This window comes from Colossoma macropomum, unplaced genomic scaffold, assembly GCF_904425465.1.
Source record: "Colossoma macropomum unplaced genomic scaffold, Colossoma_macropomum, whole genome shotgun sequence".
Classification (NCBI taxonomy): domain Eukaryota; kingdom Metazoa; phylum Chordata; class Actinopteri; order Characiformes; family Serrasalmidae; genus Colossoma; species Colossoma macropomum.
The window spans coordinates 33,029,530-33,042,093 of record NW_023494788.1 but is presented as its reverse complement, the minus strand read 5'-3'; the positions used below and the strand labels follow the sequence as shown (position 1 = coordinate 33,042,093).

Genomic DNA, 12,564 nt, shown 5'->3' with positions numbered 1-12,564 from the left:
TGTTGTATGAGTGTATATGTGTGTCTTTGTATGTTTGGTGAGTGGGCATTAGCATATATGTGTGGGAAGGTGTGTGTATGTGTGTGTGGTAGGGCTACACAATTAATCATAGATTTATAGTTATTGCAATTTGAATGTGCTTGGTGAACACAGTTTAGCCAGGGCTCTAATTACTCTCTTGTATGTAAATTATCCACTTTGCTTTACAGACAATCACAAATCAAGTACTACTGAATTACTACACTATGGACACATTCAAAATGCTGTTCTGAATCCCAGAGTTGTGTATAAAATGTGTGAAACAGCAATGGCTACTGTCACAACAAACCTGCATCACTATATGGCACTTTTTGAGGAATTGTTTGCTGTTGTTTAACCACTTTTTGTTGGTCACTGACTAGCCATTCTAAGAAATCAAAGGGAAAAGCTTACACTAAATATAATTATCTGTTTATTCTTAGCAATTTATTGATTAATGATTTGTTGATAAGAGCATGAAAAGCTTAACATTTTGCCATTTTTTCATGTGTTTATTTTACATGTGTAATAGGATGAACTGCCGTCTTCACAAGTACACTGTTAGAAATAAAGGTTCTGTGCAGGCACATTTTTCGTTTATCAAGGTAGAATCAATGTAAATGTTCCCTCAGCAGTCGTGAGGTCCAATTGTGTACCTTAGGCAAGTTTCCCCAGGCTAAAAATTGCACATATTTGTGCCTTTTCATAACCTAATGTTTTAAAACAGAACAATAAAATAAAAAATAAAACCAAAAGCCTGGAGACGAGACAGAGTTTGTGAAGTCAGTGCACTTATAATAATTATATATTTGTATATAATTATAAAAATATATTTTCAGTGGATCATGGTACAATTACTAACCCTGACTAAAGGTACTGAGATGTACCATTGAGGGTCCCACCCCAATGACAAGAGACAGTTTACTACCTTTATTTTTGAGAGTGCACATTACTATAGCAAGATAAAAGTTAGGAAACGTGCAGGAAATTATAATATAATATTATTATATTATTATTTCATAATATAATATAACATAATATAATATAATAATTATCATAATAACAGTCCAACATCATATTTTATGGCCATATCATGAAGTCTGTAAGTGTGGGTATATATCTGTCTTTGTGTGTAACTATGCCATAGACATGTTATGGTAGAGGTCATAGTGCTTAATGTCATGATGGCAAATGAGTACACTTAGCAAACATTAGCATGTGACATAAGTTGTCATATGTGGATCTCTGCACATTGGTGCGTGTGTATATTTGTGTGTTTGTGACTATGTTCCAGCACCACTGAGCTCTACATCAGAACCTGAAGGGGTGGCGTGTGTACATTCCAGCAAGCTATGCCAGAACAGGCCGTCCCACACAAAGCAGCTTTCTCAGACCTGTCCGCACAGTTTGGGTTAAACTCAGTTAATTGGCTTCCTGCTCAGAGTTATATCAACACGGCCCTTGTGCCTTCGACACTGTGGAAACTGGAGAGGAGAAACAATATGGCAGTGTTTGCTCACCCCTGGCTCACCAGTCCCTTTAGAATAATACAGCAGCTTAGCCTGGTTAGCGTTCCCATAGAGCTGCTGGGGCTTACAGGCCCTGAAACAAAACAGTGCAACCCCGGCACACACCTCCCAGATGACCCTTCTCTTGAGCAGCATCACTCATTTTCACACACTGAAGGCTTCTGCTGGCTCTCAGAGCTCTATAAATAAATCTCGGTGAGCGTTTGGCCTTTGCGTCGACCCGCTCCTCCTGCATGATTTACATGACACCATCCACGGTGGTTAAAAAAAAGTGGCTGCAAGGATGAAAGAATTCATGTTGCTAGAACAATATCTGACCGCTGATTTATAGAGCAATATCAAAACAATACTTTGCGGAATGGCAGATAACATTGGATTTTTTCTTTTCAATTGACATGTAGCTTATGAGGGCATAAAACATGAATGATTTTTTTGCGGTTCATGCTGTAAAGATTAAATATGTCATCTAGCATTGAATCCACAATGTTTCAATGCTTGTAAAGTGTGTGCAAACAGTTTGAATGCCTGGTACTCATTTGTCCATAAATGATTCAGAGTAGCCAGTTCTTCTCTGGGCCATTGCTAATAATGTTGACTGTCTACAGAATCTTGCATTGAGTAGAAAATTGGGGTGATCTGATTTTTTGTTAGAATGGATTCTTGACAATAATTTCTTATTTTCTGAAAAACATAGTTGATGCTAAAGCCATGCATTTTTCCAATAGAACACAGTTCTTCCCAAGTTCTCCCATTAAAGTCCAACAGTAGTAGTGCATTGTCAAGTTCGGACAGAATTCAGATGCTTGCAGACCAAACTGAAGTAAAATAGGTTTATTAGAAAAAGAAGCATCCAAAATCAAGGTCAAGCAGTCCAAAGTCAATAGCCAAATCAAGAACACAGTAACCGTAAGGGAAGTCCAAAAAACAGAGTCCAAAATCCAGAAAGGAAAGTCAAACCAGAAATACCAACAATACTAAGAGGGCTAGACAAAAGACAAGGTCAAAAACAAACAAAGCAATGGTTCTACACAGAGACCCAAACTAACAGTAAGGCTCTGTGAATAAAGGCAATACTTCACAAAGTGCAAATAAACTGAGGGGGTTTATATAGTGAGCTTAACAGGTTGGAGCTGAATCAGTAATCAGGTGAAGTGGAACAGTAGAGAGTCAGGTAGATCTGGGGTTATGTGATCAGGTGGAGTTTTCTGGGAAATGGAGTCCAGAGGCTGGGAAGTAGTAACAGTGGGACCGGAGAGAAGCTTGACGTGGATGATATTTCACATTATTTTTTTTTTTTAAGTTAACTAAAGCAGCTATAGCTAACAGGCACTTCTAATAAAACATACACAGCAGCTTTTACATTTATGTAATAAATTACTCCAAAAACAACACAGTACAATTTTGCTAGGGTTAGTTAGCCAGTCAGCTTGTATGTTCCATCAGGGTGAATAATTTAACAAGTTTAGAGAGACATATTTGGCAGCTGATAGCACCATTTTTAGTTTGTTTGAAAACAATTGAAGATGACAGTTTGGATAAGGTATGTTCCTCATATGTCATGATAACACTATTCTCTTTTTGTCTCTTTTTCTCTTACTACTAATGAGTACATGTATGTTTAAGTCATGCTTTATATATACTAGGTATACTAGTCTGTGCTGCCAACTTGAGCTCTCTAATCTATTTACACTGTAATTAAAGTATGTTTGTAATATGTAAAATGCTCTTCAATCACACACTATATTAAGGTATATAGTCCCAGTATATAATTAGTGTATTTAAAAATACAGTCAAGAATATTTGCTGAATCCTTATTGTGCTCTTGCAATACTGGTTCAGTTTACTTAAGTATTTATATTAAGTATTTACTAAGATGTACTAAAATACTAAAATACATTCTTACCATCCCATGCCATATACCTGTAATATACAAGTATTTTACCTCTAATACATATTAACAATATATGCAGTACTATATATGTAATCTCTCAATGCTACTTAAGTGTACTGGAAAATACAGTGCCGTTAAAAACTATTTGCTCCCTCACCAGATTTATTTTTTGCTGCTTCACATTTAAATGTTTCAGATCATCCAACTAATTTTAATACAAAATAAAGACAACTTAAGTAAACACAAAATGCAGCTTTTAAAAGATCATTCCGTTTATTGAAGATAAAGATTTATTCAAAATTTATTTCATGTGAAGAAGTAATTGCCCCCCCAAGCCTAATAACTGGTTATGCCACCCTCGCCCTTATGATTACTTGCAATGAGTCTTTCACATTGGTGTGAAGGAATTTTGGCCCACTCTTTTTTGTAGAATTGTTTTAATTCAGCTACATTGGAGGGTTTGCATAAACTGCCCATTTCATGGCAAGTTATCCAGGTTCTGCAAAAGCAAAGCAGCCCCAGACCATCACACTACCACCACCATGTTTGACTGTTGTTATGATGTTCTTATGGTGGAATGCACCATAAGAATGTTTGATTTACACAAGATGTAACGGGACGCATGTCTTCCAAAAAGTTCCACCTTTGACTCATCAGTCCACAGAATATTATCCCAAATGTCTTGGGGGTCATCTAGGTGTTTTTTGTCAAATGCGAGATGAGCCTTTGTGTTCTGTTTGGTCAGCAGTGGTTTGTGCCTTGCAGCTCTACCATGGATGCCATTTTTGCCCAGTGTCTTTCTTATTGTGGAATCACATACACTGACCTTAACTGAAGCAAGTGAGTCCTGCAGTTCTTTAGACGTTCGTCTGGGTTTTTTTGTGACCTCCTGGATGAGTCATTGTTGCGCTTGTGGTGAAATTTTGGTAGGCCGGCCACTCCTGTGAAATTTCACCACTCTTCCAAGTTTCCTCCATTTGTGGATAATGGCTCTCACTGTGGTTCTCTGGAGTCCCAGAGCCTCAGCAATGGCTTTGTAACGCTTTCCAGACTGGCAGATTTCAATGACTTTGCTTCACGTCTGTATTTGAATCTCTTTAAAACGTGGCATCATGTGCTGCTGCTTGAGACCTTCTAGCTTGCTTCACATTGTCAGATAGGTTCTATTTAAGTGATGTTTAGATTTGGCAGGTCTGGTAGTGATCATGTCGGGGTGTGGCCAGTGAAACTGAACCCAGTAGTCAATTAAATTTGGTTAACTGGTTGAATTAGTAGCTAATGGGGCAATTACTTTTCACATACTGCTAGGTAGGGCTGAACACTGTGTCTCCTTCAAAAAATGAAATCATCATTTCAAAACAGCATTTTGAGTTTACTTGGGTTTTTACTGTCTAATATTAAAAGTAGAAACAACATTGTTAAAAACACAGTCAGCAGTTTCTTGACTAGGAAAGCTCAGCAAAGGAGTGTGAAGCCCTGACAAATGTTAAAGTGTGCTCAGTGTATTTAAATGTCTTTGGCACGGTTGATCCTAGTGCTGTCCTGGACACTCATGTCCATGTTTCATCAGTCCCCTACAAAGGACAGCACTGCACAAAGACTCCTAGGCCAGTAGAAAGAGAGACGAAAAAGAGAAAAAGACACAGGAACCAAACGTTCAAGGAGCTTATCAAACTGCTAAATACCGCAAAAATGGAGATATGAGGTTTTCTTCCGACAGCAGCAATATTTATGTTTAAGTAGACTAATATCATATTAAAGTATACAGCTTTTTCACAAGCAAATACACTCATGCTTACATCTATGACTGGCAGTTACTGCTGGAATGTAGTAAATATTATTCATTCATGCTGTCAGTACCAGCTAATCATTAGCATGTTGCTAAGACCAGGCCCCCAAGACCGCATTGTCATTTGATGTAGGTGACCAAGGAAGGCGAGCGAAAACAGAAGGACAGCAAGTAGTCCATTTCTTTCATATTACTCTCCTACGTCCGTGGCAGTGAAACAGACAAATCTCAGACTGGAACTATCTACACAGTGGGAAGTTATCAAGGGACTACTGCATTCTCATTCTAACCTGAAACATGACTAAAACCTCCATAATTCAGCTAATAACCTTAGATAATGTTAGCATGTTTTGCACTGCTTGTAGCTTGCACTGCCAGCCTTAATTTTGGCATACCGGTTGTTATGGCAAACAGGTTATAACAAAACTTACACATTAGGAAGGTTTTCAACTGAAGCGACAAACAGCTATCCCACACACAGTAACAGAAAACAGGAGATTTATCAAAGTACATATTTCTGGTCTGTGTGCTCTAGATGATGCTACAGTGCCTGAAAACAAGCCTCCTTCACTCGAGGAACCTACTGTTCAACCCACCCTACAGGATCCGACAGGGCAGCCATGGGGTAACACACCATACACACACTCCTCTACTGTCACTCTAGATTTAGATTTTTACCACGAGATAGACACCCTCTTCCAGTGTTCTTCTACTTTTCGTATGCATTGTCTTTCTTTTAGCTGTGGTTCAGTAGGAAGGACGTTCTCAAGTCCCTATTTAAACATCATAATTTCACCAATGACAGAAAGAAGCTGGTTTCGGAAGCAGGAATTCAGTGCCTAGTCCCCATACTAGGGGACTTTTTTTTTTTTGGTCGACTGATAAGAATAGAGAACATAATAACAACCCCATTCTCACGTTAGGCTGCCTTTTTATGGTGAAACTTTCATGCTGCTTTACTTCAGTAGAACTTGCGTGAAACTAAATTTCATTTATTTGGTAGGTGGGCAAAATCTTGGGCGCCATCGAGGTTCCACTTTTTTCTAATCAAATGAAAGAAATTCAATTCAAATGAAATTCAATTTTGAGAAAGGAACATTGACATTAAGCAGCAAAAGTTTGGGTGCCCCCGCCCATGTTACGTTTTGTTGATTTGTTTATGAGCTGGAATCGTAGGGGAATATATTACAATCACTGAAAAACTATTATTAATTAATTATTAATAATTAATTAATAATTATTAATTGTTATTAATTAATTAATTATTATTAACTTATTACATAAATAAGGAGTATAGTGAATTGTATGTGGGCTTCAGAGCTTCAGGTGTATCAGTTCAGGTTTAGCGTTGGCAGGTAGCTTTCGCTGTTCTGCACCTTTATTAATAAAATGCTGCCATAAAAATCAAGCAAAATCAAACATAACATAAAATAATCGGTTTGCATTGCTGTCATCTCTGCTGGTCATGTAGCAGAAAGAAGGGGAAATTGATTAAAAAATAGATTAAAATAGCCCTGTTTCCTATACTGAGTTATTTCAAATGATAAGTTAATTTAAATAATAGTGTCATTATCAAGTCTTTATAAAATTCAAATTTAAAACATTATAAAAACACAAAATTTATCTTCATGCCATTGTTTTTGCCTGCCATAGAAATTTAACATAAGCTCACCTGACAAAAGTTTAGTCACCTGTGTCTAAAACGTACCTAATCGCGTTTAATACCTCCACGAATAACAGCTGCGATTCAAATTTGCATAGATTGGACAAATTTCTGGATGTAGGCAACATCAATGTTCAGCCACTCTTGCATTAAAGAATTGCGCATTTCCGTCAAATTTTTAGGATGCCTTCCATGTGGTACTTGTTGTTCCAGGTACACAAATTATTCTGAATGTTCATTATATCAGTCAGTCACATTTGAATGCCAGCCAGTCACTGTGAATGTGAGAACTGTCATCTTGGAATACAGGGATAGGAATGTTACATTTCTCTGTAAGATGATGAGCAAAAGGAAGAACCTGGTTGTCCAGCAGCTCAATGTAGGCACTGTGGTTTAAACCCTTTTCCCATAATCAAAACACCCCAAGAACATCACAGAGCCTCGTCCAACTTGGACCACACCTTGCACGCAGTCCTCATTGAAGGCTTCCTGAGGTCTACGATAAGCATGATGCCTAGCATCATTCACATACAGGCAGAAACGAGATTCATCTGACCAGATAACACATTGCCAGTCATGAACAGTCCAGGTTTTGTGTCTCTTTGCCCACTGTAACTGGACCACTTTGTAAGCAGGAGTGAGCAAAGGCCTCTTGCGTGCCACTCTGCTCCATATGTTCATGGTATGCAGTTCCCTGCAGAGTGTTCTTTCAGAAATTGGTTGTGGAGGACCTGCGTTGACTTCTAGAAGCAATTCTTGCCTGAAAGCGAAGCGATTTTTATTCACAAGCCCTGAAACACACCAGCGGTCCCTGTACTGTCATTTTCGTCTTTTGGCCACAACTCTGATGAGAATTTTCTGCAGACTTGGATTTTTGCCCCTGCTGGTAGACTCAAATTCACCTACTTCCTTTACACTGTGGCCTTTGGCATGCCCAAATGCAATCACTCCTTTTTGCCAATCACCTGCTTTGCGACCCATTTTCCACACACCGCATTCACTGCACTGTACTGCCTATTTTCAATCTATGAATCCCGTCACACAGCCCTTGGGTATTTATAGCCCAATCATCCTCGTGCAACGTCATTTGCAGGAGCCTGAAGCTACTACCATCTTAAACATGCAAGGTGGTCTAGGGAGCTTATTTGTCTATGAATATAAGGGGTACCATTGTGTCAAACACATGTATGCGTGTTGTCTGGAAGCCATACCACCCCGCCCCTATTGTTTTCTACCTGTTAAATGCAGTTCCACTACTGTGTTCATACTGTTCTATGCTTGTTCAATACCAATTTCTTCTGTTGAGCTTTGCATTTTATATATCCAGTATAATGTATTGCAGATTACCCTGATTAATTTTAAATCAATTCCTGTAGCAATCAATTTACACAGAAAGTTTTTCAATACTTTTCAAGTTTCACCATGTGGAGGCAGCCTAATATTAATGACTAACTTATGTTGCTAACCTAGCGTTATGTTTCACCAATATACTAAAAAGCAAGAAAAAGACAAATTCCTTTCATTGTACTATATTATATTTTTGATGGCAAAACTGAATTGAAAGGAGCATGCATAAACTGAATTGTTCTAAGCTGAACTGAACTGCATCCACAGCGAAGCCTCGTTTCAGTAAGCCAGAGAAGATGCGTAGGCGGTTTCGGGAGCAGCCGGTGGGCAGCTCTGTACGGCTGAAATGTTTGGCCAGTGGGACCCCTGACCCAGTCATCACATGGTGGAAGGACCAGATGCAGCTGCCCACACCTGCGCGGGGAAAACGGCATCAGTGGACCCTCACTCTGAAAAACCTGCAGCCGCAGGACAGTGGACGCTACACCTGCCGTGTGTCCAATGCTGCTGGATACATCAACTACACCTACAAGGTGGATGTTATTGGTGAGTCTGTCTATATTGGTGAGACTGTTAGTAACCGTTTACCGGAAGTAACCCTTAATTGTGTGACCCATGACCTCATATCTTGACGCTATCTTTTTCATTTTTGATGCTACCTTTTTCATTTTTTTCAGGTATGTGCCAAAATATATATATATATATATTGTTTTTTGTTTTTTTTTGGATTGGCAAACCCCCTATGCCTTTAAGGGTAAAATGGTCTGACCCTATATATATATATATATATATATATATATATACAGAAGTTATAAGGAACGTTTCATCCCAAGCTGCTTTTTGAATCAAGTGCGATACAGGACAGCCAATGAGAACAGAGCTCATTTACATATATCAGTCTTAAAAATCAGTAACAAAACATGAAGTAAGGGATAAAGACATAAATAGAAGACAATCAGAATAAAACAGAATAAAATAGCCTGTTTTTGTATATAAAAAAATGACAATGCAATTAGGGGATCTCAGGGGAAAAGAACATTGTAGGATACAGATCCTGTAAAGTATTTTATTTTATGTTATAAATTGCTCAGTCCAGCAGTTATTTGAGTTAGTGAAAAGGACTGCAGTGATTCCTGGACAGGGTTTATATTCATATAATTCCAGATGACCCTCCAAGAGGTCATCTAAGGAACTTCAGCTAATTCAGTATTGTAATGCCCCTTAAAATAGCACTGGATGTTCTCCTGTAGGGGAAATGTAGCAAGTCACTAAGAGAATGTTAAAAAGAGTGTGTCAAGAATATAATGATACTTATATCTCTGATATTGTCTTTTTTAAAACCTTACTGAGCTTAAAACTGATCATAGATCAACGCCTTCTCTCTGACGCATTTGATTCATGTTTTCAGATTCAGCTTTGTGCCTGATGTCCATTTTGTTTTTCTCAGAGCGCACAAACTCCAAGCCCATCCTGACAGGCACACACCCGGTCAACACCACAGTGGAGTTTGGAGGCACGGCCTCGTTCCAGTGTAAGGTCCACAGTGATGTGAAGCCTGTGATCCAGTGGCTGAAGCGGGTTGAACCAGGCACAGAGAGTCGCTATAATTCCACACTTGAGGTTGGGGGTCAGCACTTCATGGTGCTGCCCACAGGGGATGTGTGGTCTAGGCCTGATGGCTCCTACCTCAACAAGTTGGCCATCGTGAAGGCTCGTGACGAGGATGCAGGCATGTACATATGCCTGGGAGCGAACACCATGGGCTACAGTTTCCGCAGCGCCTACCTCACTGTACTTCCAGGTGGGTGGCTGCACCTACAACATACCAACATCACCGTCTGTAGTAAAATTAGTTTGATATAGTATGTAGGTTTTCACTCCTGGTCCATACAGTCCATATATGCACACTTCTTAATGTTTTAAACTGCTTGTTTTTGTAATGTCACAAAATCATATTTATGTATCCTTAGCTATTCAGCCTACAGCAGGTTAGGCCTGCCTATGCACAATGAAGTTGTAAGGAGTGTTTCAGCACAGATTTTGATGAGGCACAATACAGAGCAGTCAAACAGAACAGAGCTCACATACGCCTCGTAACTCCCGGTTTTTGATAACGTATATGTCTTGTCTAATGCCTAATGACCCCCTTGGTTAAGAAGCCCTGGCTTAGCATAAATGTCATGCATTACAAGACTTTGAGTGTCACTGATAAACTATTCTGAGTGTATATGTTTGTGCAGATCCTCAGGTGGAGAAGCCAGTGTCTCCCGCCCATCTGAGCTCAGGTCTCCCCTGGCCTTTGATCATCGGTATTCCAGCAGCTGCTCTCCTCATGATGGGCACCATAGTGTTGTGGTTGTGCCACAGCCGGTTGAGGCAAGGCTCCCTCCCGCCCCGTCCCGTACCCCACCGAGACCACCATGCCCCAGACAAGGACCCCAGCTCACCAAGCAATGGAAGCTCTGACTTCCCCGTACAGAGATTCATAGGGATTGGCGCTCCGGCCCTCAGTGGCCCTCCAAAGATTTATTCCAAAGTGTATACAGACATGCACACACACACCCACACTCACTCGCATGCACATGTGGATGGAAAAGTGCACCAGCATTTTCACTACCAGTGCTGACCTGTTAACCTTCCTTGCTAAGCCAATGCTGCTGCCCTGCCTCATGTAGGCAATGGGCCCTCCGTTTAGGACCACAAACATACTGTAGGTCAGGAAGCTGAGTGTGAACCACATTACCCACAAGCAGATGATGCACCTGTTCTGGTGAAACACATTCACTTTAAAAAACTCTCAGGGTGGGAAGAGTCTTGCATGTATTTGTAATGGACCAAAAGCTGAATGTGTTTTGTGTTAAAATGTACAAAACCCTATAATCTATCACAAACCAAAAAAGGAAAAATATATATATAGACATATGCAGAAATTTGGGTGGTGCTGGTCAAAGTGCATGTTTTGTTGATTTTTTAAGTGAAAATAAGTGAACACATCCTCGACAGATCCTCTGTTAATACATACTTATTGTATATTTGCCAAATTTAACATATTGGAAAAACAAAATAATTAAATAAAACAAAAAAAATTGTAATATTTAAGAATTTCAATGTATTTCCTGTAGAGGAACTTATTTACATGCAGAAAATCAACAAAACATGTAATATGACCAGGTGCACCCAAGCTTCAGGATACAACTGTGTGCAAAAGTGAAAAACCATCCTTAATTTCTGGCCTTTAAGTACAAGTTATTAATTTTTCAGGTAATATTTGTGAGGATATCAGATATAAAGTCATCCACTTAATAATAAAAAAGAAATTATAAAAATAAATTTAAAGCTACAGAGCAAATGGGACTCTTAACAACAGTGCAACATCTGGTAGACACCAAAACTGTTCCCATCAGATGAACAGCACTCACAAGCTTTCCTCTTTGAGAGAGAGGAGAAAAAGAAGCTGCTTCAGTTCTGAAAACATCCACAGATGTTTCTGTCGATCCTTCCACTGTGAGAAGACAACTCAGCGCTATGGGTCTGAAAGGACGTGTAGCTGTCAAGAAGCCTCACTGAGAAAAGGAGACAGACACATCAAACAAAGAAGCTGAACAATGGACTGACCACCTCAGAGTCCAGACCTCACCATCACTGAATGTGTTTGGATTACTTCAGAAAATGATCAACCAGCTTCTAAGACTGACCTTTGGAGGTGTGTCTGCAGATTTCTTTGAGAAACTGAAAGTGAGTCTCCTGAAAAGAATGGAAGCTGGAATAAAGGTTGAGAGTGACTCACTGAACACTGAAAAAAATATAGAACATTTAGTTGTTGAGGCTTCTGTGTAATGTGTATGTGTTTCTGTCTGTCTGCTTTTACACCGAAGCTGAAAAATTAATAATAACTAAATGAAGGGTAGTCTTTGACTTTTGCATATATTTTCATACAAAACAACTATAACAGAGGTGCTGTACAGATGTTTTTTTGTTATTTGAATATTATAATATGTGATTCTAATGCAAATGGAATGAACTCTGTTTACAACATGTTCCTATTTTTTTATATGAGTGTATCATAAACACATACTGTGGTGATTTTTTTTACTTTACTTTCTTTGTTTCTTAATGTGATTTGTGAAGAATTTACCCAGAATGGATCAGTCATGTCAGGGAAAAAACTGGCTGGGTGAAGAAATAGAAGGGGAAATAAAAGGGCTATATTTCTATTGGAATTTATATAACTATTACAGTGTGTATTTGACTCATCTCCCTGGTAATTGCAGTATTACTACAGTCTATCCTGTCTGGAATATGCAGAGAGTAACTTACAGCCATGCAG

At 39.1% G+C, this 12,564-nt stretch overlaps 1 protein-coding gene across 1 annotated transcript in view; it reads left to right on the top strand.

The window, feature by feature from the left end:
* fgfrl1b (fibroblast growth factor receptor like 1b) overlaps positions 1 to 11,110 on the top strand; it is a 50,493-nt gene extending 39,383 nt beyond the window's left edge. Inside the window, exons 3-6 of the mRNA XM_036569236.1 lie at positions 5,763 to 5,852; positions 8,505 to 8,783; positions 9,685 to 10,038; positions 10,478 to 11,110. Of these exons, the coding sequence (XP_036425129.1) occupies positions 5,763 to 5,852; positions 8,505 to 8,783; positions 9,685 to 10,038; positions 10,478 to 10,863 (1,109 nt within the window). The 3' untranslated portion in view covers positions 10,864 to 11,110. The remainder of the gene's footprint in view (positions 1 to 5,762; positions 5,853 to 8,504; positions 8,784 to 9,684; positions 10,039 to 10,477) is intronic.
* The last annotated feature ends 1,454 nt before the right edge of the window (positions 11,111 to 12,564 follow it).